This window comes from Schistocerca gregaria, unplaced genomic scaffold (genome assembly GCF_023897955.1).
Source record: "Schistocerca gregaria isolate iqSchGreg1 unplaced genomic scaffold, iqSchGreg1.2 ptg000994l, whole genome shotgun sequence".
In the NCBI taxonomy this organism is placed as follows: Eukaryota; Metazoa; Arthropoda; class Insecta; order Orthoptera; family Acrididae; genus Schistocerca; species Schistocerca gregaria.
Window position 1 is genome coordinate 38,138 of NW_026062344.1, and position 24,317 is coordinate 62,454.

The 24,317-nt window shown below is 49.1% G+C and overlaps 3 protein-coding genes and 2 long non-coding RNA genes across 5 annotated transcripts; 3 read left to right on the plus strand and 2 right to left on the minus strand.

Annotated features, from left to right (window-relative positions):
• Positions 1-1,155: 1,155 nt before the first annotated feature.
• LOC126326517 (uncharacterized) lies at positions 1,156-1,846 on the plus strand. The gene is made up of 3 exons (XR_007560747.1): positions 1,156-1,264; positions 1,421-1,605; positions 1,708-1,846. It is a non-coding gene; the product is annotated as an uncharacterized LOC126326517 (long non-coding RNA).
• Positions 1,847-2,320: 474 nt separating this feature from the next.
• Positions 2,321-5,589, minus strand: LOC126326593 (DNA-directed RNA polymerase I subunit RPA2-like). The gene is made up of 3 exons (XM_049995759.1): positions 5,362-5,589; positions 2,554-4,431; positions 2,321-2,377 (listed from the first exon to the last, which is right to left on the minus strand). The coding sequence occupies exons 1-3, from the start codon at positions 5,587-5,589 to the stop codon at positions 2,321-2,323; spliced, it is 2,163 nt and encodes a 720-aa protein (XP_049851716.1).
• Positions 5,590-6,723: 1,134 nt separating this feature from the next.
• On the minus strand, positions 6,724-8,047 carry LOC126326516 (uncharacterized). Its single transcript, XR_007560746.1, has 3 exons — positions 7,978-8,047; positions 7,648-7,855; positions 6,724-7,245 (listed from the first exon to the last, which is right to left on the minus strand). It is a non-coding gene; the product is annotated as an uncharacterized LOC126326516 (long non-coding RNA).
• A 745-nt stretch (positions 8,048-8,792) lies between these two features.
• LOC126326505 (kinesin-related protein 12-like) lies at positions 8,793-13,035 on the plus strand. The gene is made up of 2 exons (XM_049995646.1): positions 8,793-9,344; positions 9,564-13,035. Exons 1-2 carry the CDS (start codon positions 8,831-8,833, stop codon positions 12,764-12,766), a joined length of 3,717 nt encoding a protein of 1,238 aa, XP_049851603.1. The 5' UTR covers positions 8,793-8,830; the 3' UTR covers positions 12,767-13,035.
• An 8,753-nt stretch (positions 13,036-21,788) lies between these two features.
• On the plus strand, positions 21,789-24,301 carry LOC126326509 (uncharacterized). Its single transcript, XM_049995650.1, has 2 exons — positions 21,789-22,556; positions 22,896-24,301. The coding sequence occupies exons 1-2, from the start codon at positions 22,035-22,037 to the stop codon at positions 24,201-24,203; spliced, it is 1,830 nt and encodes a 609-aa protein (XP_049851607.1). The 5' UTR covers positions 21,789-22,034; the 3' UTR covers positions 24,204-24,301.
• Positions 24,302-24,317: the final 16 nt, after the last annotated feature.

Sequence of the window (24,317 nt, forward strand, 5' to 3'; positions counted from 1 at the left end):
TGCAGGTTCATCAGTTTTTCAACCCTCAGTAAACTGTTACCTGTTTTTTATTCGGTTATATTGTATGAGTACATATGCAACAGTGCTGTGTATCAATACATTTAATCGACCTGTCAGCACTCCATTCGGCATTAAAATATGCAATATATAAGTGTTATCAAAGCCCATACTTGTGCCATTTGACGCTTTCATTTCTAAAATTATGCTTATTTTCTATCACTCCTAGTCCTCTCACAAGCTCGCTCAATTGCAATTTGGGTCTATGCTCGTTACTAGGCCCTTGTCTTTACAATCTGTCATCAAAATAAGACATTTGCCCCTCTAAAAGTTCTCGTTCCAGAAAACATTATTTTCGTGAAAAATGAACACCACATTGTCCAAATTAAAAACTCTGCTTTTCAGATTCCCAATCCTTGATTCAATCCCTGCAGCCGAGTGCCGACAACCTCTCATTTTCCACATCAATCAAAATGTCACTCTCGAATTCGCACCTTCTATATTAACCCTTCACCAATCCAACCTGCCTATCCGATGTATACTCCTCATACATCTCCGCACACATACGCCCTCTCCTTTTTTTTTTTTACTGAAGAGTCAAAGTGGCAATCGTTGTCGCTCTCTACCTTCCGTGTCACTCTACCTCATTCACCATACTGTTCTGCTCCAACGTCAAAAATCTGTTCTTTACCAAAATGTGCATGTCTTCTGTCCACACATTCCCCTACGTTCCCATTTCGTACATCCGTTCATTTTCTCATCGCATGTCCATCTCACAATAGCCCATTTTTACTATCATCTAGTAAACATACTTCGCAACATTTTGCGCAAATACACTACCACACGCCTCTATCACATAACCCCTCCTCGCCTTCAACACCGCTTTCCCCTCCTTCATCTCTCCTACTATTTAGCGAAGATATTACTTACACCATTTACTAGATCCTTTCTATTCAACCAAAATATCGCTCAACACATATCTATTTCATCACACATATATTGCGATCCAGTACACGTGTAATAACAAATTGTCTCTATCTTCGTCTCGTCAAGCTCAAGCAAATTAATAATCAAGAAAGATTTACATTCACTTTCTCAAAAAATTTTGCCAATTCACTTCAGAAAAAATATTATTACCTCTAAAATTCGATACGCATTTAAACCAGCCCAAAAAATAAAGTGCCCAGGTTGGGTGACCTTCCTCTTCTGCTCGCCATGTCAATAGTTGAGATATCTGCTACTTTATCTCTCATCGAGCAACTTGATCGTATGATTTTTTTGTCCCTATACTATCTACCTCACCCACATATTTGCTATACTCAAACGCCCGTCAAACTTAAGACGAATCCCCAGAATAAAATTTATCTTGACTGACACTGTTATCAATCACACCGTGTATACTCCCTATACTCCACTGAAACAGGTAAATTATTTATCATCCTCAGAGACGGCAAAAGTTACTCTGGTATTTTGAGATCGTTTGATCAATATGGCAACTTAGTTCTTGAAAATACAATCGAAAGAATCTATGTAGGAAATCAATACGGAGAACAAAGTCTGGGTGCATTTTTCATCAGGGGGGAAAACGTTGCTTTATTAGGGGAAATCGTATGTATAATGAACATTAAAAACTAGATTGTATAGCCTAGCTAAGGTTGTTTAAACTACATTTTAACTGCTAACAAACCTAACCCTTGGCTAAAAATGCAGGACATAGACAAAGAAAAAAGACTTCACAAGAAAAAAATTTGGACAAAAGTTGATATAAAAAAAATCAAGAAACTATATGAAACAGAAACAGAATCTAAAATGAAAAACATAAAACAAGACAAAGCTAATTTAGCTTTTGAATGGGAAATTTAAAATAGTATACCAAATAATAAAAATTTTTTTAATTTAATTGCTACATGTCAATTAAAGCTGTTTTTTTTTAAAAGATGTAATTGAATTAATAAAGAGTATATAATTGTTAGATTTATAATACTTGTTTTTTTTTAGTATTATATTTTATAATATTAGAAAAAAATTAAAAAATTATATATATTGAAAAAAATTAAAAAAAAATTTATAATGCTCTAACATGGTTTTGAATTATTTTATATCCAAGTTTACTTTTACATTCATGGCCGTTAACTCAGCTAGCAAGTAAATGAATACGTATGGAATTTCTATCGTTACTATGCCATCCTTAGAATCGCATAAGGAACACTTCCAGTAAGTACCAGCATTACTACTTGAAGATAGACCAAGAATTTCTGATATAACGTTATTGGAAAGAAAGTTGATGAGGCTTTCGTCACCGAATTCTGTTTCAAACGAGTTCTTAGTTCTTATGAGTGATATTAGGCTTCCACAAAATTTGCATGCTCTCCACAGTGATCTGTCAGAGCAATTAAATAGTCTATCGTGTAGCATATAGGCTACACCATGGGCTAAAAGCGAGTCACGTTCCATTTCTCCGAAGCGGATACCACCACCCTTTTTTCTTCCTTTAACTGGTTGCCTGGTCAAAGTGTTGCGTATTCCCGTAGTTCTGACTTGATATTTATCGCCAACCATATGTCTCAGACGTTGGTAGTAAACTATGCCGATAAAGATGTCGGCGTGCAGTTTTGTGCCGGTGATCCCGGAGTACATGATTTCGTTGCCGTAATAATTATACCCGGCTTTGATTAGTTCGCGGCCGAAGAAATCTGTGGGGATGTTATTTTCGTTGTAGCCGAATGGAGAGGCGTCAGGTGTGTATCCGAGAAGGGCGCCGGACTTGCCGGCCATAGATTCAATGAGCATGCCAATAGTCATACGAGATGGAAAGGCGTTGGGGTTGATGATGATATCGGGGGTGATGCCATCGGAGGTGAAGGGCATGTTGATTTGAGGCCAGAGGTTAGAGAGGATGCCTTTTTGTCCGTGGCGAGAGCTGAATTTGTCGCCGCGGACGGGGTTTCGGCGAATACGGAGTTTAATGACGACTTTTTGGAGCATACGCAAGGATTGGTTGTTTTGTTGACCTTTGCCGATCCCAATGAGGATGACATCTTCGACAGTACAGGACTCTTGGCTGCGGTAGTAGTAAACATTGTGCTTTCGGGTGATGTCATCGTAGGTGACGTACATAGGGTCGCCCTTTTTGAGGAGTTGTCCAACAAAGGGGAGCCCATCGAGGTCGAGTGAGGGCTCGTAGGGAGCATTTAGATCTGGGGAATGATGGTTGATGACGAGATTTTGGTGAGAGGATTCGAAATTTTCTATGTTGGCCATGTTGTTGAAGTAGACAAATTGGTTTTCGGAGGGGGAGCCTTGAGAGGAGAGATCTATATGCTCGGACTTATAGATGAGGCCATAGCCGAGGCCACGTTCGTAGCTAGACTTGCAGATGATCATAGCGTCTTCCATATCATATCCGGTATAGGAGATAACGGCTACGACGGCATTGGTACCGCTGGGGTAGTCCTTGAAAAGGTCCTGTTGGGTGGTGCAGGTGAGGGGAGCTTGGGGCGTGACGAGCCGATAGAGTTTGTTGTCGGCTCGGGCGGCGTAGGAGTGAAGTGGAGTGCCCATAGTTTGTTTGGCCATTTGGCACTGGTACATGTTACGGGGGCTTTGATTGAATTCGCTGAATGGAGTGAGGAGGGCGGTATTGGAGAGTATGTACACAGGATCAAGTTCGCGATGGGTAAAGGGGGTTGAATCAGGAGGGGGTTGTTCAACGGATGAAGAAAGAGGTTTTGAGGTCTTTTGTTTTCGGCTATGTTTGGTCCGATTTTTCGTTAGTTCTTTTTGGGCATTTCTGTTTTGGCTGGGACAGTCAATGATGAGGCGGCTCTGTTCCATGGTTCCGATGAGTTCAACAAGGCCGAGCTGAAGATTGAGAACTGGACGGCGCAGCCTGGAAGGACATGTGGACAGAATCAGAGCCGGGTATTGTTTTTCGCTGGGGTGGATAAGCACTATCTCTAGGTCCTCGAGGGCTTGGAAGGATTCGTTTTGAATGAGTTGGTACAAGCTGGACTCGCTATCGTTGAGAGTGGCCCGGATGGAATTAAAATCGACTGATCCGGTCACAGAGTCGAGCCACTGGAGGACTTCGCTGTTAGGCTGCAGAATGCCGGCCTTAACCTTGAGGATACGTAAATTATGAGCAAGGGACTCGGCATGTTGTCGATGAACGATGCCGACGACTCTACCATTCAGCAGAATAGTCAGATAGTCCGGAGAGAGCAATAGTGAGTTGACTGGAATAATTCCCAGCTCATTGAGAATGGAAATGACGGCGCGTTGCCGCTTGGCCGAGTTTTCCCGAAAGCCGGTAGAAACGGTAACTGGAGCTGCCAGATGATTTAACAGCCCGCATGGCACGCCATCTGGAGTGTGTACTGGACAGTAAAAGCCCCAATTGTCAGGAATGAGCTTGCGAGCGTCGGTAGTTCGAAGCTGGAGATAAAATTGCCCGCGATGCACTGCGCGGAACTGGCTAAAGAACCGCAAGTAACTCAATCGGTCACAAATGATGCTGAAACCTGTGGTCTGTCTTAGCTGCAGCTGAGATTGGGGAACCAGGTTTCCAGTTGCTAAGAAGTATTCGAGTTTGGGGCCAATATCTGGAATCCGGTCCATTACATACTTCAGGTAAGTGTCGCTATGAATGTCAGCGGACGTTCTCTCTGCCTTGACATCTCGGAGAATTATTGCGCGCATTGAGTCTATCCAATTCTGTAGTTTTTCTTGCAGCACCATCAGATATAGGTGTCCCGGTAACAGGATTTCTTGATAGTTAGGCGAGTCTTTACTATCCACTCGGATTTCGTCAGACGCCAGGCTGTATAGCTTTTGTACCATGTAGACCAACAAGTTAAATTTGTCTTCGTCGCTGCTCAAGTGCACTAACGCTACTCGTCGAAGCAGTTCCTCACCTACCTCTGCATCTGAATATCGGTCGGGAAATGTGCATACAGACCGAAACAAGCTGCCTACATGAGCCAGGCACTCATCTCGAGTGTTCATCTGCGCGGAATGCTCTCCAAGTCGCCAAATCCGGAGCATCGCCTCAACTCGATCAGTCACGAAAGTATTCTGATAGTTTCCTTGGACAATCATTTGGTAGATCTCGCGGTCGGTCGTCTCCTTCCAACACTTAAGTAGCAACACTACGGGCAAGTAATAGCTATTCTTTCGCCACAAAAACCTCATGACAATGTCTCCTGTCACCAAATAGTGCAAGGTATTTGAGTGACTCGTCTGATCGGCGCGTACGCAACGAATGTCCACGACGCTCGACGAAAAATTGGATCCCGACTGCATGTACTTTGTGTGACGAAGCGCCATTGGAAAGTTACGACGAGGTACACACATCATTCGACAAACCTTCTCTAATCCGTTTATGATGAAGTATCCGCCCACATCCGTTTCGTCCTCCCCATGCTCCACGAGCACCCTTCTCAAATTGGATGCATGCGCCTGCTGCAGTGGATGCGAAGGCGGCAGGATATCACCTTCCCGTAACTCCGCGTTGGACCCATTTGCTGAGGACTCGCTCGGACGCGTCACTCGACTCAGAACTCGCCGAATGTTGCACCTGAGACTCTGCGTCATCATCGGCAACCGACCTATTGATTTTTGAGTGTACCTTACATCCCCAGCGCTGATAAGCTTGCCAAACCGTGACTCCGAACCCTCAGTACCTCTTGGCGCAAACGTCGATTTCTGAAATCCTACCCGGCAGTAAGTCGGTGCACTATAAGTCGTGGCCGATAACCGACAGTCCTTCGGAAACAAAGGCTCACTCGCGTTCGTTGCATAGGATGGATACGCTATCTCCACACTCTCTATCCAAACTTCAAAAAAAGTGTCGCGGTCAGCTGCTCCTTCTGTCCCGTCCCCAAAAAAAATCACGCCTTTACCTTTAAACAGCGCCTTCCCATCAATTACGCAAGGGGCAAAAAATGACTTTCATACACACAAACGATCTAGAACCGCAACCTCTCTCCTGTGCACGCCATAACTCTGCAATTCACGCACACATACAGGATAACACGTACACATACGCGGCCTTCGCGATATACAAGATAGCTAACGAACTATACGACAATTCCATATCTAATATCATACGGTACCAAGTAAAACATATACAAAGATATACACAACACATGCATGCACACTCCCCCCATCTTCAATTCCCATATGCTTTGTGTCTCAGCATAAGCCAGCTCCACACTTCTTCAAGAACAACATACGTCTCACCATCACCCACCACCGTTTGCTGCCTCTCTCATTTTCACCTAGACCACATCAAGAAAAAACGTACTACTCAATGCCTTCCCGTCTGGTAATTCAATATACGCGGGCTGTAGGTCCTGCACAGCCCGTGGTAACCCCTCTTCAAGCATGTAATCAAATGAACCAATGTGTGGCTCAACCGATTTCCTTAGTAAGTAGTCCTGGACGCCCGGAAGCGACGCCAGTCCGGGCTTGCACGCCATCAATCCCTCTCAATAGCCAGCAACACAAAATCTCAATCGCACGTCACTTGATTGCTTGAGATAGTGAGTACTCTTTTCAGTCAATACCACAACAACTACGATGTGCCGTACTGAATAGGAGATAAAAAAGACAGGAATTCAACACTCAAAAAAAAAACCCGATCTGTCGAATAATGGCAAATCGCAAAAATATTTGTTCACATTATTCACTCTGTTCGTATATATGAAAAATATTTGTTCACATTATTCACTCTGTTCATATATATGTGCTATCCATTCGCCACCTTACCATAAAAAAATCCAAAAAAAACACATTCGCCAAAATATCTCTAACAATCGAACTAAGGTATTCAAAACACTAAGGTATTTTACCCCACACCAGCCTCCCTCTTTTTCCATAGCAACGGCCTGTCGTCTTTTGTTTCCTCGAATAAATGAAATCGACTTTTGTTGTCTCGTCTAAAAAGACCAGCATTATAAAGTTTGTTCGATCTTATGTGTGTCAGAGAAGACTCTTCTTCAATTTTTTTTACTATACTCTACATCAACGTGCAAAAACCAAACGCCAAAACCGTTCCCTTTTCCGCTCACACCACTTCACATCAATGGGCCTCTGCTTGTTCTATGAGCTCGCTGAGATCACTCGAGCCGAAAATGCCCGATTCTTGATCAAAAGATGCCGCAAACTTTTCGACATATTCACCTGATTCGAACTGCTCGTAGCCAAATTTGACCTTGTCAGATGGTTTCTTCTCCTCCAAGCTGGGTTCTTTTCATAGTAAAAAAGGTGAGTGATATGCATTAATAAGAACCTTTTAAATGTCTCTCAATAGCGTGCAACCAGACACGCAAAGCGTGTCGGTATTGCGGAAAAAGGAGTGTACGCTTGCCGAAGGAATGTATTCAAATCCACCATATTCGGCATAACAACAGTTATTCTCGCAGTCCAGCCCATTCAAAGCAGACTCGATGCACCTTACCTACGATGACAAACCAACTCACGCTCACTTCACTCAACCTAGAAACTATCCGCCTTGTCGCTTACCCACTTGTCATATACTGAAGGACGGACACACTTCATATTGCATCAGATCACACACACATATTTATGTGTATGTCACACACGCGGGCGAATTCATATTGTTGTGCTTTCATCGTGCTGTAAACGTACTTTTTTCAAAATCCGGATAGGCAACCCGATATTGATCTAACAGCAAATTCAGAGCTTGAATTTGATTTCTAGATTGATTGACTTCGGTTTCCGTGCGCTGAAATTGTGCCATTTTTTCTCTCTCTTTACTGATGTTTTTTACGGTGATCATGGTCTGGTTAAGGCTACCATAGAGATAGCCAACCGCACCAAAGAAAAGAAGTTTTCGCTGAAAAACCGGTGAGTACACATGGCACATGGGGATGTGTCGAAAAGATCATGATACCACAGTGAATATAAGTGCTCGAATCTGAAATACTGCGTGATCTGCGTATAATTAATCGTTCGTACAAAGGCAAAACCAGAGGAAAAAGACAGAGCCATAGACCCTGGACCTGAGTAAGATAAGTGTGAATGCCTGCTGACAAAAACCAAAATGCGATCCTGTCATATATGTATGGTATATATTATATATGTGTGCGCGCACATACACACGCATACATGAGTAATAAACAAAAAAAGGCAAGTGATCCCCCTTGAACCACGTAACGGAAAACGCTATGAAAGGTTGGCCTTAGAATGGGTGAGCTATTGTCGTCTTTTTTGTGTGTAGCAGTCGAGCTGCAAACAGCTTGACAGTTCATTTTTCTGGCCTCGTCTAGAGCAGGTCCAGGAGAAGTGATAACATATAGAGAAAGTGCATAAGGCATTTCTCCCTCAATGTAATTTTTCTGATGGGTTGTACATCATGCTTAGCGTGGGTATCAGGGGGTTTATAGCGAATTTTGTTGTGCTCTAAGCGCAAATATGGAGCCGGGTTCGCGAGTTACAAACAAATAAGATCAAGATCGTCTTCAAGCAATATTCAAGGAAGAGACAAGCTTGGCATTCGTGAAGAATGATAGCATCTATCGTTGATAACATAGGATTTAAATTACAATTTTGACCGTTAGTTTAAGAAAAAGCAATTTAAATCCTTGCTAATGGACTGTGTTAGCATTGAAATAACCCTGATCTTGCGCTGAAATTTGGGGGGGGCGTGATTGAGCAAAAGGCTCTTTTCGAATTATGCGCAGAGCTTTACGGACCTCTCTTATCGCCTCTGCACTAATTTAATCGTTATTTGCCAGTCGTCACTTTTTCTGTATTTTTTTAGTCTAAGTCTGTTTAGTTTTAGCCTGACGCCCACTCGTAATGCCAACTGATGGATCCTGATTCCGATGCTGAACAGGTTCATCCTATCGAGGTTGTGCTTCGGATCAGGCCCATCAAGCAGGCATGCGGCACTGGGAGTGATTCGTCCTCGATTATTGTTGCATCTGGTCTTCATACCATCAAGGTGTGTAATCCGAATCCTGTTCACCTAGAGAATGGAGATCTCGTGAGCATCAACAAGAGTACAGAATACAAATTTGATTGGATTTTGCCAGAAACCAGTTCCCAGGAAGACGTTTGGAAAAGAACCTGTCCCAATTTGCTTAGGCAGTTTTTGTCAGGAAAGAATGTGCTCTTGTTTTGCTACGGTCCCTCGGCTAGTGGTAAGACGTTTACGATGCAGGGCGATGAAGAAAATCCAGGCTTGTTGCCTAGAATTCTGAAGTACCTGTTCGCATCCATTCAACAGGCAAAGGCAGCGCGAAATGAGAACCAACAGGTTCATAACGATTTGCAGAAGAAAAAATGGTGCCCATTGAGCAAGGAGAAAGATGGTTTAGATGGTACGTAGGTGGAGAGATGGCGGCGACCTTTCATGTGTGTATTTTCGTATTTTCTTTTACGTGTGCCGGACAAAATCGGCATTTTTTTGTTGTCTTCGCGTAGGGGTTGCGGCGAATGGCGATATCGTGGTAGAGTTGGGGACAGGCCGATGACGAAGTTTTTTTTAGAGGCGGCACCGATTTAAAAAAATAACCTTTTTTTCGTTTTATCGCATCCAGAGCGCTATATCGTTCCGTTGCCTGTGGATGCGGAGTATCGAGTGTGGACATCGTACTATGAGTGTTACAATGAGAAGATTTATGACTTGCTGAAGAAGCCCTCGCAGGAGACGGAGCCACTCGAGGTGCACATGTTGAATGACAGAAATGAGATTCGAAATTTGAAGGAGGTCGCAGTGAACGATGTTGAACAGGCGATAAAGGTGTTTTCATTTGGTGCGTCTAATCGGCGTGTGGCCGAGACGTGTCAGAATCGAGACAGTAGTCGTAGCCATGGTATTTTTACGATAAAGCTGATGCAGATGCCCGTTGGTTTGCCGGCTGAGAACTTTGGGAATCCAAGTTACGTCAAACTTTCCAAGTTTTCTGTGATAGATTTGGCGGGGAGCGAACGCTTTAGCAAGTCGAACGTGGAGGGAAAGCATATTAAGGAGTCCAATAGCATCAACAATTCTTTATTCGTTTTAGGTCGGTGCATGGAGGCGCTGAGACACAACCAGTCAATGGCATTCAGACGCCTGCAAAGTGCGCAATGGGGCGGCGATGAGCAGCATGGTGACTACGCGATTCGAAGAGGCCAGGTAGATTGCGGGCCGAACGAACGATACTCGCCGCAAGAGGTAAATTGCAGAGGAAAGAATGGCGTGCTGGGGCCCCTGATGGGCAAGGTATCGAACCGAGGAAGCAGCATACAGGGTGATAGAGATACGCCGGCGATGTCAAAGAAGGAAGGGCTTGGACCGCAGCCGCAAGTGGTTCCGTTTAGAGACTCGCTGTTAACCAAGATCTTTCGCGAGTTTTTTCTTGGAGAGGGCAAGATTGTCATGGTGGTCAACATTCATCCGTCAGCGGCGGATGCAGAGGAGACGATTCGCGCGCTCAGTTTTGGTACCGTTTCAAAGAATGTCATGACGACGTGCAAGAAGAATGTTGTACCTAGATTTAGAACTCAGACGCAGCTCAAGCCAATCTCTTTCTCTCTGACAGGCAGTTCATCTCAGAAGCAGAAGTGCAAGGTGCCATTGCGCGAATCGGCGTGCCTGAATGATGGCAGGGGGAGCCCCACGTCGCGGTGGAATGTAGAGGCCGTGAAGAAGTTCAGAGACGAGACGGACAAGGGGGCGCAGGGAAGGAGACAGAGGATGAATATAGAGTTGATACGATCGATACTTGGAGATGAGAACAATGCGGGTGGCGTTTTGAAGGGAGAAGCGGCGGCAGGAGAAAAGGAAGAGGGGGTAGAAAAGGAAATTTTTTTGGAGGGCGTCTCGAATTGTTGCAAACTATTGTCGTCAGTTTATCCTGCGTTCAAGTATGGCTGTCGTTCTCCAACGACAGAGGGTTTAGGTGGGTTGGATGCGGGGTGCGTTGGTGTCGAAGGGCCGTTGTTCAGTTCGTTTCCGATGACAGCAGAGCAGATCGATCACGTGTGTGAGGTGTTCCGTCAGATGGAGGTGTATATTCAGCAGTTTTTTGAGAGTCAGATAGTGCAGTTTTGGGGTCACTACGAAAAGATGGTTCGGAGGTACGAAGAGGATCAGAAGGAGCTGTGGACACAATATCAGGCATTGCACGAGGCGTATGCGCAGGTAGAGGAGGAGTTATGGCGAGTCAGGGACGAGAACGAGCATCTGAAAGAGAGTTTAAAGCAGCAAGGAGAGGAAGTCCAAAGGGCGAGAGAGGAGTTGGTTCAGGCGATGAGAGAGAAAGGAGAGCAAATGGCACAGTGTAGGCGAGAGTACGACAAGATGATGATTGAAATGCGGGACCAGTGGCGAGAAAACTTGGACATGATCAAGACGGGCATGGAGAACGTCAAGGCTCATTTTGAACAAAGAGAAATGATGATCTTGAATCAGATGAAGAAGATGCAGCAGGGGGCAGATGAAAAGAAGAGCGAATCATCTAAGATCAAGTCGAGGTCGGGTGCGACTAACCAGTGCAAGAGTGAGACGGAGTCTTCAATTCAAGACGAGAAAAAGCAGGAGATGGTTGAAAGAGAGAAGTCGAATGCTGATTCGAGTCAGGCGACGGGTTTGTCCAAGCTATCGAAGCATTACAACAAAATATTTGAAAGCAATAAGATAAAGCCGCTGATTCGTTCGGCGTCGGCACCAACGGCAGCTTCGGCACCTCTGGTACAGGAGAATAGACTGGGCCATTCTTTTTGCGAGGAAGAGAAGAAGGAGAGTTGCCAAAGTGTGGAGAGGGGGGTAGCCGAAATAAAAAAGTCGGTCGCAGAGACCAATCAATCTTTGAAGAATTCGAGCGATTGCCCCAATCTTAGTACGTGTCTTGCAGAAGCGGGTGATTCATCTCAGCCTGATCTAATTAGGACGTCTCCTGCCGCGAATCCATTATACCAAGAAGTTCCTCTCAAGTTGAATGCCGTAGATTCCGCTTCGATTTCTTTTTCTCCGATGTGCACTTCTACTCCCAACCGGTCTTCTCGTCGCGGCACGCCGCTGACTCGTTTTCCTGAAGAGAGCGAGCTAACGGCTGCCGCTTGTCTAAACGGGGAGTCAAGAGCGACAGTTTCGAGGTCTCCTTTTTCCGAAGCGGATCATGAGCCCGTGTCAAGTCGTCCTGTCTCTCCTCTTAGATCCTCAGAGCATCGTGGGAGTCCTTGCGCGGTCAAGGCTGGAACTACTAAAAAAAAGCGCGTTAAGATGTCTCAGCCTAAGAAGAGCGATAAAAGGGCAAAGAGAGGTAATTTGAGGCCTGTTAAAGAAAGCAAGTGTGATCAGGTTTGTTTTGCAAAGGATGTCACCGACGAGAGACCTACCGAAGACGAGAGCGTCGCTGCAGCTCCGTCGAACATATCGCAGAATGGTTGTTCTAATAATACAGATTTATCCAGCAATCATTGTCTTTCTGGCGATATGTCCCCGCCGACTCGGGGTTTGGTTGGCGCATCGCCGCGAAGTTCTGGTGGCGCTTCATTAGAGGACAAATGCTCTTTTTCTCGTCCCTCTTTGGTCCGTGGAACCCCTATGATCAAGCGTTTGCGTCCGAGAAAGACCTTAGTATTGCTTGACTCGATCGACAACAACACCTCTCTTCACTCTTCTGTTCATGCCAAAAATCCGTTCGATTTTTGCGACGAGACGTCTAAGAAATCCAAGAAGCCTCAAAATCGTTCCAGAACGGCTAGATGCGCCAAAAAATCTGTATGCGGGCCTCCCCCTTATCTGAAGTTTTAAGTTTTCTTTTTCCGATCTAGGAACGTTATCCACCGGATGCAAATGGGTGTCGTCCGCGCCTGGCCTCGGCGCAGAGCGGCCGTTGTGATATACGAGCATCTGCGTAGCCTTTTGGAATCCGAGGGTTGCGCGGCGCTGCTGACATAGGCCCCACTCATGTGCGGTGTTCCTCAGAGTTTGTCCCTCGTTCGCCGCCGACCTGGTACGGGTTCCTCGGAGGGCGAGCAAAGTAGTTGTAAATAAAATCTGTTTTTTTTTTTTTGACCGAATGTTTGCTGGGGCGGATAGAGCGCAGAATTTTTTGTATTTTTGGCAACAGCGGCCGAGGATTGAGCACGGTGGCCGCGTTCGGACCGGTGCTCTATTTGCGCGATAGCAGAGAGTTCGACCGGGGATCGGCCGTTACTGAGTGTGAGACTAGAGCTGGTGTCGCCGAGGAGGTCGGCAGAGAGAGTGGTGCGCCAGCGTTTTTGCCCGGGAAAGGGTGGGCTGAGTGCAACGGAAGCTGCTGGGCGAACGAGAGCGGTGCCTGGTTTGAGAGCGGTAGAGTTTAGCAAGGGAGAGAAGCGTGCAGAAGTAGGGTGCAGTGCGAGAGAGGAGGTATGCGGCGGAATGCGCGATCGTGGTACAATTGAAGTGTCGCGGAGCTATCAAGGGAGGGGGAGAGAGATCACGATTTTTTTTTTTTTTTTAGATTTTACTGATTGGCGCGGTTTGTAGGGCAAAATGTTTGGAATTCTGCGGAGGTTGTCCGTCGCCAGCGTTCCGCGCGGCAGAGCGAGGACGCGCCGATACGTGACGCGAAAGTGCTACATAGAAAAGTATGGCTTTGACGCGCCGCCGATGGCGCCGCTGAGCGACGACTGCGCGCCGAGTTACTGCCTGAGCAAAGAGAGGAAGGAGTTGATAGAGGACGCGACGAGTGTGCTGAGGGGCGGTGCTGCCGTCAATACATTGTACGAGGTGGGTCAGAAGAGGTTGTCTGGGTACGCGTTGCGCGTGTGGAATCAGAAAGTGCGCGAGTACGAATCCGAGATGCACAAGACGGCTATGGAGATTGCGAAGGATTTGTGGACGCCCGTTTTGCCCGATTTGGAGAAGGTGATGGACTTGCAGGACTGGGTGACGGGAATAGATGTCCTGTTGAGGGCCGCGGTGAAGTTTCAATACGAAGAGAAGAGCTACGATGTCAAGACGCTTACCGGATACAAATACTGGGAAGAGGCGCTGGCGTTGGAGGCGGAGCAGCGCAGAGATACGTTGGAGCGCTTGTCCGCCAAAGAGGCGTCGGCCGATTTCAAGGGCGACTCCGAATCGCCCGCCGACAAACCGGAGCCGTCGCGCGACGCGCCCGAGCCGAGTCGTATCGAAGATTTGCTGGCCGCATCCCTGGGAGACCCCGAGTACTGGTGGTTGACCCCCAGCGAGCGGCATTTTCTGTCTCTAACTCTGTCCGGCGTCACGAGTCCAAAAGACCTGCGGGAACTGGCTGACTACTGCGAGCTGATCGACAAGAGGCTGGAGAAGCAGTATGTGTGGAAGCTGTCACAGCAATGTCGCCAACACGTTCAAAGGGTCCACGAACTACACGAACAAGTCTTGCGAATGCGATGCCTGTTGTACGGATGCGACCTCAAGTCGAAGGCCCGTACGCTCCACCAGCAGTATTTTTCCGCTCGTGCGTCCAACTCGAAGTCATCAGGGACATCCGCGCGCCAGAGTGCCCACAAGAAGGGCACCGACGTGCACACGATTCTTCGTCAAACCAAGCAGGATTACATCGCCGAGTCGGCAGAACAGACCAAAGACCTGGATCTGGAAAAGCTCAACACCTTCGACCGCATGCTCCGACGCCTTCAAATGGACGATACGGTGTTCCACACGTTCCAGGCCTTGAGCAGGTCCGCTAGGCACCTGAGTCGCGAGTTGCCCCGTCTCTCCGTCTTTCGCCTCACGTTTCCGAACCAAACTATCACCACTCTCCAAGAGCTCTGCAAGTATCAATGGGACTTGCCGGTCGAAGAGATCTGCAAGTTCGTGCGACTTCGCGTCAACGACACCGTTTTGGACCGCGAGGACCTTTTGGACATCCTGTCCGCCCATCCCAACGCCGCCGCCTGTCCGGACGTCTACCAGGCTCTGTTTCAGGGGGCCACCATCCGCGAGTTTCTGTCCATCCAGAAGCTCCACGCGTCCAACGAAGACGAGTCCGATCCTCGCCGGTGTGTCCTCGACCACTTCCAACGACAGCTGCAAGGCTTCATGAGCAACCTCGAACAACTGATCGCCTCGCTGATGCCGCCCAAATCGCCGGAAGTCTCTTCGCTCGTCCACCGTCTAAAAGACGTCCTAAAACACCTCCAAGAAGGCACTCCCCTCCGAAGAGCCCCTCTGTCTTTGCCCTCTCCGACCGAGGCGATATCTACCGCCTTCGAGGATTTCGAGCGCAAGCTCGCCTCGACCTCGGAGAGCGCTTGGTCCGGGCTTTTGAAGCCCCCTGAGCAAGAGGAGAATGCGCCGAAGCGCTTCGTCGCACCGGATTTGAGCTTTTTGCCCCCCGTTCAGTCGCTAGAGGGTCTCGACCCCACCGACCCCCTCGTCCGAGAGGTCCTCGACGCCGACTCCACGCTTTTGAGCGTTGTGTCCGAGTGGCCGTCGCGTGCGGACGTCGTCGAAGTCGCCACGTGGCTCCGCGAAGAAACCAACGCTAAAATACGCGCGATCCGCCTCTACTACCAAAAGCTCTCGCATCTCGAAGCCGCGCCACCCCACCCAGACCCGGAGAGTGCGACCCTCGTCACCATACGCCTCGAAAGGGTTCGGGACGCGCTGCACCAAGCCGGATACCTCGAGGACCTGGTGGTCATCGGGCACATCTTCTCCGAGCTGAAGCAGTTCCTCGAGGCCGAGCTGCTCAAGGAAGAGTGCCTCCCCAAGCAGGCGGCAACGGAGGTGGACTGCGACTCGCTCAACCTCGAGAACCGCCAGCAAATAGAGCGCTGGATGGATCTGCAAGACATGGACCGCGCGTTTGGAACCGAAGGGTTCAAACAACTCTTCGCTCAGCACAGCCCGTTCTCGTCCCTGCTCGACCATCCGAACGGAAAGGTGAATTGGGGCGACTACATCGCCTTTCCCGCCGTCCGGCGAGTCGTCCGCGAGCTCTCGAAGCTCATCGACTCCCAAACGACCCCGGGCGCCCTCCCTGCCCAGAAGAGCGCGCCTCGTGGCGAAGAAGCTCCGAACGACCACCAAATGCATCCCTCCCCCCCGACCGACCCCTCCGGCGCTCCCGATCCCCTTCACACTATCTCGACCGACTCCTTCCCCTTGGGGTACGCTCCTCCGGACCCGTCCGTCTTCAACGACGCTCTCCGAGTCGCCTCGCCCGACTCCGCCTCGCTGTCGACCCCGACGACTCAAGACTTCGTTCGAGGCATCCCGTTCCCGGCCCCCCCTACCCCCCTCGATGACACCCCCGCCGACGACATGTTCTGCGCGGACCCTAATTACCTCCCGCCCTCCGAGCTTGACACCCACCTGACGCCCTCCGAGCTGCGCGAGCTCCTCGAAAACGCCTCTCCCGAACTCCGAAAGGACCTCGAGTCCCTCCCCAACCTCGCCGACGACCAGCAACGCGACCTCAGGACCGGACGGCCCCTCCGCACCTCTCTGCAATTGCTTCACCACCTCTCGAAAACCGACTGGCGTCTCCAAGTCGACTCCATCGGCGCCGACCAACACCTCACCACCCGCCACACCTTCAGGCACCGAATCAACCTGCCCCAGGAGCGCAAGCGCCTCGAAGCCACCCGCGCCTACCTGGAGTCTCTGCCCTCGTCGCCTACCGACGGCAACCTCGCCAAGTTCCAAGAGCAGGTCTCGCGAGACAAGCAGTTTTCCGACTGCATTTCTCTCTTCAACGCCCTAGCGTTCGACGAGAACCTGCACGGCCACGAAGAGACCCTCGCCTCCCAAAACACCGCCAAATACCGAGACGCGGCCGTTCCCCCGTCCGAGATGCCCGAGGTCGTTGAGGCGTTCCGGTGCCAAGCCGAGCAGCTGCCCCCCTCGAAGTCGGCCGCATTCAAGCTGGAGAAGCAAAAGCAACTGCAGCTGGAATTCGACCAGCCGGCGTTCGAAGAGGTCGTCGACAGCTCCGGGCTCCAAGCCTCCGGCACCGTCCACCAGCGCTCTAAATGGCTCCATCACTACTTCGAGCAAACGGAACACCACCAGAGAAGGGACTCGGGGCAAGACGACCACCCCCTCAAGGCCACCTGCTCCGACAAGAAGTCGAGAGCTCACAAACCATTCGACGAAAAACTATGCGAAGAAATCCTCGACCTCGCGGGAGACCCGACTCCCTCGTCCAAAAGCTCCAAAGCCGAACCCCGCTCCGGCGTCCGCGCTCCGAACCCCGCGATCTGCCTCCCGCCGCCCCCAAAGGACCCCCTGGAGAGGCGCCTCTATCAGAACCGGCAGATTCTGTACATCCTGGTCAAAAACAACTTGGTCACCGACCGACACGTGCTGAAGCGTCTGATAGCCAAGGGCACGCCCATTCACCCCCTCGACGTCCTCGACATGAGTCGTCCGGAAGCGGTCGCTCGGTACCTGTCCGAGTTTCCGGAGGAGTTTTTCTCCGAAAACTCTTACCTCTTCAAGGCGCTGAGGTCATGGCCGAGCAACGAGCTCGAAGAGCGGCTGGTCGGTCTGTTGGAGTTCAACCGCCTCGATCCGGACGCGAAGGAGCCAACGGCGCCCTACCAGACCAGCGTGGAGCGGATGCGCCGCTCGGTCCAGGACCACCAACGGGCCGTCGAGAGCCTCGAAGCGAACCACCCTCTGGCGGGCGAGAGAGAAGAAGTGGCTCAAATCCTGTCGACCGACCCGTCGGAGCTGTCAAAGGCACACCCGGAACTGGTGGGACTGAGCGCCGAACAGCTAATAGCGAAGAGGAGGGAAGTGTTGACGCGGCTGTTTGACCCCGTCGAGTCGGTCCGTGAGCTGAAGGCGCTCCGAATGCTGTCGACCGAGGAGCTGATCGAGCTTGTGAAGGAGCTGCACGCGACGAGCATCCACAAAGACGCCCGGCCGGAGGTGAGGTGCATGGCGATGACGCTGCTGTCTCTGATTTATGAGCCGAGCTTGCTCGGGTCGGAAGAAAAACTGAACGCGCTGGACGCAGCCGTGCCGCGCGAGCTGATAGACGTGCTCACGTCGGACCTGCGCGAAAAGCTAAGTCGTCCGGAGAACTTGGCGCTGAGGGTCGTTCACTACCTAGTCAACCGCGAAGACTACGACAGCCATCCACACCAATCGGTCCCGGAAGACGTGCGGAACCTCGCGGCCGCGTTCCAAAACCTAACCTTCGACCAGTCGCTGAAAATCGCCGAGCTGGTGCGGTCGAGGGACATGAAGGGACTCGCCTCGCTGCTGAGCGAGCTGGGCATCTTTTCCGCGTTTCCGGAGCAAGACCGAGCGTATCGCGAGCTCATGAACGCGCATCAAGAGCTGGAAGAACAATGCCTGCGATACTTGGTGACCCTGCGGGGCCTCCTGAGCGTCGAATCCACCTCTCAAGACCTCTCGTGGAAAAACCGCGCCCACTACGACCAACCGTGCCACCGCACCTACATAGCGGACCAGGCGCTCCAAAACCCCCTCCCCACCCGACTCCACCAACAGCAGATGGTCCACGTGCTGAACACCTTGAAGAAGCGCATGCTGGAGAAGCAAACGTGGGAGCCCGACAAAATCGAGCGGTACATCGCCCACCTCCGGCTCAAACTTCTCAACCACCGCTGGATCGAGCAGGACGTCTACGAGATGAACGAGCTGCAGGTGATGGAGGGCATCTGGAGCGAAACGCCGGCGCTCGTGAAGACCCAGATCAGAAAGCAAATGGAATTGGACAGGAGTCAATACAACTACCAAGACTACGATGCCCCTGTGCCCATAGACGAAGATATCTTGCTCGGCATCGGCGGAAAGTCCAGCTCGGACTCGAAGCTCGGGAAGTCCAGCACCTCGACGTTTTTGACCAAGGCGATCAACATGGTGATGAACGAGCACTGCATGCAATTCCACATTCAGGCCCTGTGCAATGCCATCTCGATGCCCAATCGCCAGATGATCAAGGAATACGTCATAGACACGGAGCTGCACGAGGCAGAACGAGAGCTGCAGGCTTTGCCCAAGAAAATTTTCTCCGAAAGAATCAACACCGCTCTACGTCTGAAAGACGATGCCGACTCGGCATTCAGCTCTGACGCTATTGCCAAGCAGCTAGCACACGCCAGCTACGAGGAATCAAGCGCCAGTGCACTCACTCCGGGTGACGTGACGGACCAGATGAAATACGAGCTCTACCATCACCTCCAACAAGATATCCGCCCCCTTTCTCTCATTTCACCTTGCTCGACTCCCCGGCTATCCACAACCGCCCCACTGGGCCACTCCTTGTCGCAGGGCACCCGCGCTCCCAGCACCTACTCCTCACAGTCGCTCGGATCTGGCGCGGACCCAGCCGAGGGCACCGCCACCCAAAACTCGCCCGAGAAGCCGCCAGTCGACCCCCTGCCTCCCCTCGGCGAACTCTGGGAACTCGGCGACCCCAATCACCCAGGCGAGCACCATTGGAGAGACATCCACTCCCACAAAACCGGATCTCTGTGGATCCGCATCGATCCAGGCGTCTTCGTGTTCGAAGGCCTCGAATACACCGTCGATCGAGTCTGTTTAATTCTGTTCGACCAGGCAAAGCTGTTTCTCAGCGAAAAGCGCCTGAAAGTTCAAGAAAATTACGTCTCCGAAAAATGTCGTCTAACCAACCGTGTCAGCCAAATCCTCGACAACGAAACCCACCCAGATACCATCGAACGTGCGCTCCTCTTCAAGCACGACTTGGAGAACACCGGCCCAGATGAGCCCGTTGAAATCCAAGACAACCTCCAGAATTTCCTCTTGCAACAAGACCTCAACAACTACAAACCTGTTTCAGCCCTGCACGCAGCGAACCCTCAACCCGCAATCCGTCAACGCCTCTTCTCGATCCCGCCGAACCTCCTCATATCCCTCAAAAAGCTGTTTTGGCCCGCCAGCCAAGATGACGAGAACACGCTATACAAGCCCAGTAGGCATGAGCGACCCAAGTCCGACGCCTCTTCCTCCCGCAGCACCGTGAATCCGCGGCACCACCTGGACATCCTGGAAGCGCGCTTCAGCCAGGCCCAAAAGGAATACGAAGACCTCCTCAAGAAGCCCTCAGACTACTCGAGGACGGATTTGCCGGATAGTCCGCTCTTCCGCTTCTCTCTCTGCGAAAAAAACAAATAAAAGATAGAATAATCACAGTTTTTAATAAAGAATTTTCGCGCGCGCAAGAGCCAAAAAAGAACGAGCAACTTTACCGACACGGTCTTTCCGGTTCAAGAGCTCAAAGACTGGAGGCCCCTGTCGCGAAGAAGCGAAGAGAAGATGGACTCGCAATTGAAGGCTCGAACTTTTTTTTTGAACTGCCACTTTCGACGAGACAAAGGGAACAATAAGTGCATCGGGCGAACGCAAGACGACGCGTAGGCGCGACCCGGATGATTTCTCCTCCTGCTGAGGCGTTTCAAAGAGGAATCTTGATCGTCCAAATGACAACTGTCAAATTTTGCCTCCGTCTCTTCGTCAGTTTCTTCTTCACTCTCGTAAACAATCAAGTTTTCCGGTATTTGATACGCTGAAATAGGATGTTCCCTCTCCGGAGTCACTCCTGTTTCGTCGGCAGGATGCGGCGCGGGGAGTAAAAAAAAAAAAACCACGCAGCCAATTTGTATTCTTGACCTAGAATAGAGCAAAGCCGGTCCGTCCGAGGACAGGACTCTTCTTCCATTCACCATCATCCCATTTTTGGAATAGCAAGTCACCTCCCACTGTTCTATATCAGGGTCGTAAGAAATAATTGCATGATGTTTGGAAATGGCCGGATCTGGGCCGAGATCAATGTCAATTCCGTTGTGGAAGCCGTCATAAAGATACTTAAACGTAAACGGTGACGGCACTTGAACGCATCTAGACCTGTCTGCCTCGCAATTGTCCTTACATGATTCATTCACTTCTTCATATCTCTCACTTCTTTCTTTTGATGCCAATAGTCTAACGCCGTATCTGAGCCTTTCGAGACGTGCACACACATTTGACAATCGACTCCTCAAGCTCCGCGTGTCCGACTTCTGTTTGTCGTTGCACTTTCCGCTCAATTCTTGATTCGCCGAGTCAGACACCCTTCTTCCCAGTCTCACGTAATAATGCGTTAACGGAATCGAAAAATTCGGACCCAGCAACAACGCATAGCCCTCGCCGGGCTCCAATTGCGCCCTCATCGATAACCCACTCAACTTCGTACTGGCCCCAAAAAAAAAACGGCCCTGCTTTCTCCCTCATTGAAAACTCAGCAGTCTCAAAAAAACCTCTCGGCGTATCTGCATCTATATCACACATGCATTCGAGCAGATTCTACAACACAAGCGCTTCCTCCGTGCCTCCTTGTGAAATCCTAGCAACCGTTCTCTCGCCCCAACGCCGGAACCGTCGAAGCATCTCTATGCACGCTCGACCCCCCCCCGTCCGAGTGACACCCCGAAGCTGCCCCTCCTCAAATAGCACCCTCATAGAGATGCGCTTATGCAAGTCCAAGGCATAGAAAAAAAAAGCAAACCTGTCAAACCCGAGAACCCATACAGTCCCGACTTCGCTGAGATTTCAGGTAATCCCTCTAGAAAGACGCGTCACGAAACTCAGTTGGCAACGTAGGCGCAAGCTCACCCACCTTGAACGAGTAAGTACGACAAAATTGTGCGACAAAACCTACCTTCTGTCAGCTGGCAGCACAACCCCGGGCGCCTCAAGATCACCGGTGTACGGCAAGCGCACATCGATGAGGTCATGCCTTTGAAATTCGCAACACACCAGCCCGCCGAACAGAGCTAGAAAAAATGGATGTTCGCGAGACACGTGCAAATTTTGAATCAAATTGTGGTAGAGCAGTCAACTCGTAGTATCCAAGAGACAGTTGTCAACTATAAACTTGCACCTTTTTAAACCCAGAGAAGTTGCAGATTGGACGTTCCGACGCAATAGATCACCCCAGGAAAATTCCGTTTATTTGCTTTTGTGCAAAGTTCAATTGGAATCTAGGAACAAAAAATTTTTTTTGGTAAACTAGCCTAAAAATAACTTGAGCGTACAGAGACCTGCTTGATTAGTTAGTATAATAATGTCTTTGAACTATGCGGATGCAGTTCGTGGGAAAATTTCTCTGAAACCGTCTTTAGTTGAATGCCAACTTCGTGAGACAGAGGGTAACGAAGATTCGATACAAGTTTTTGCTGATGAAACTTGTAAACTAATTAACGCCAATGGAAGTGATACGCATATTGATGAGCCATCTGAACAGTCTTTAGAACCATCTTTGGAAGAAGAGGTTTCTTTTTTGCCTCAGTCGCCGATTCCGAATGAAGAAGAACATGGCTTGTCTGAGAGAGCAAATGACGACATCGTTGACGTGGCAAAGACGAGGGAACTTCCCACCACTCCACTAGCCTCTCAAGACATCTCAGTTCAAGTTTCATTAATTTTCAGCATACCGAAAAACGTGGGTAAAGTGAATTTAGCAGGTAACTCAGATGGCAAGAAACGTGAGGCTCAAAACGAAGAAAAAGATAATGACAAACCACTCAATGACACTGAAATACAGGAAGAATGCAGCAACACCATCACCGTAGAAGATTTACTGAAGGTATGTTTTTGAGGGCTGTCATGATGTGTTTTTTTTTCTTCTTAACGAAATTGAGCAAATTGCTCGTACTGGCGAGCGCTCAGGGAAGGGCAAGCAATGCCCACCCGCTGAGGAGAGGATGCTCCGAACGAGTGCGAAGAGGCGACAGATCGCACGCGTCCCAAAGCGAGAGGAAGAGTTGATTCAAAGTCCTTTCGCGAAAGACGCATTGCACATGTCCCCTTTCTCACAATGAAGACCACGCTCAATCACTTTGTGTGTGAATGTGTATTACACCCTTTTTTTGCGGATTTGCGGAGAATTGATAAGAACACTGACCAATATTATACGCCTTAACAGAACATGAGCCAGCTGTGGAAATTGGCGACTCACCTGAGGGGAAGGCAGCAGTCCGAACCTTCAGATCTGGAATACATGGTAGAGTTTTTGGCAGAGGAAAAAGGGGGAGAGAACAAGACACAAAAACGTCGTGTGACGCTCAGTCGTGCATGCGACTTATTGACCAATTTATCCGGATTCATATCTGGACGTGAGAAACCAATAGTACAAAAAAATAACGAGGAAGATCTAGAAGAATATTATGCCAATGATCAAGTGAGATTGTGTTTATCGCAGGAATGTCAAGAGGAAGTGACATGGGCTAACTTCTCGGACCTGGTATTGAACATGTATTTACAGCTCAGACTATTTCAGAGAGCGACCCGATATTTGGAGCGCTTTTGCAACTTTCCGGTTATGAGTCGGGCCCTAGTGAATGAAAAGCTCAACCAACAACGAAAACGTAAATTTTCTGTTGATAAAGTAGATAAATGCTTGGATCATTTGACCGATTCGATGCTCAGTAATGACAATTTTCCTGAAATCCAAGCTCGCTGGAAAAAACTATGCAAAGATTTGGCCCAACAAGACGAACAGGTCAAAATGGAGAATGCAGATATGAGGCGCATACTCATGTCGCTAATTCCAAGCAAAGAGGATATTATAGATGAATGGAACTCTATTTCATCAATCGTCGAAGCCGACAGGCGAGGTACCTCTCCTGCCACAGCTACTAAATATAACGATAATAGGCGGTCGCCAAAATCTGAAATCGAGAATGAAAACGATCGTGTCAACAACCATCACATTAATACTAATTCTTCTGCTCCCCATCACGTGAAATCGTCTCACTCTCAACAACAGCCATCAGCAAATCCTGTCGAAAAAAGACACCAACACCCAGAACACAGTTTCAAGAACCAAGCCAAAGAGCCAAATAATCTTGCTGATAATGAGTCAAACAAAAAACATCACTACAACTCTATCAATGATGCCATCAACAGAGACTCCATTAATTACAATTCTAAGAAACCCTTCAAACATAACCCATATAGCCCTTTTGGCCACGAAGATCTTAATTCTGTCTCATATTCAAACTCTCTCCCTTCACCCGATCAACACAACCAGCCATCCTACTCATCTAAAAAGTTATTCAAAACAGAACCACCAGCAACTAAAAAAAAACGAAAATCCCCTATATTGGAACAACAACTCCTTTTCCCTACCTTCAGACCTATGCCACCTCTTCAAAAACTCATCCTCACACTCGCTCTTATATCAATCCTTGTCTTTTTCTTCTTTCTCCTTTTTTCAACCTATTCGTCTTAGTGCTGTTTGCCCTCGCTGACTCTGCTTAGTCCGTTGTATCACTCCAATCCAAAACCGCCTTCTGCATCTACCAATAAAAAAAAATCTTGCACTCTCTCCCTTTTTTTCCCTCTT

Coding starts and splice junctions, on each gene's coding strand:
- LOC126326593 (XM_049995759.1), bottom strand. CDS start 5,589: ATGACGCAGAGTCTCAGGTGCAACATTCGGCGAGTTCTGAGTCGAGTG. Junction 4,432..5,361: donor TCATAAACGGATTAGAGAAG/GTTTGTCGAATG, acceptor TTTTATCTCCAG/CTTCGAACTACCGACGCTCG. Junction 2,378..2,553: donor ACCAACGTCTGAGACATATG/GTTGGCGATAAA, acceptor TTGCTCTGACAG/ATCACTGTGGAGAGCATGCA.
- LOC126326509 (XM_049995650.1), top strand. CDS start 22,035: ATGTCTTTGAACTATGCGGATGCAGTTCGTGGGAAAATTTCTCTGAAA. Junction 22,557..22,895: donor CCGTAGAAGATTTACTGAAG/GTATGTTTTTGA, acceptor ACGCCTTAACAG/AACATGAGCCAGCTGTGGAA.
- LOC126326505 (XM_049995646.1), top strand. CDS start 8,831: ATGGATCCTGATTCCGATGCTGAACAGGTTCATCCTATCGAGGTTGTG. Junction 9,345..9,563: donor GGAGAAAGATGGTTTAGATG/GTACGTAGGTGG, acceptor TATCGCATCCAG/AGCGCTATATCGTTCCGTTG.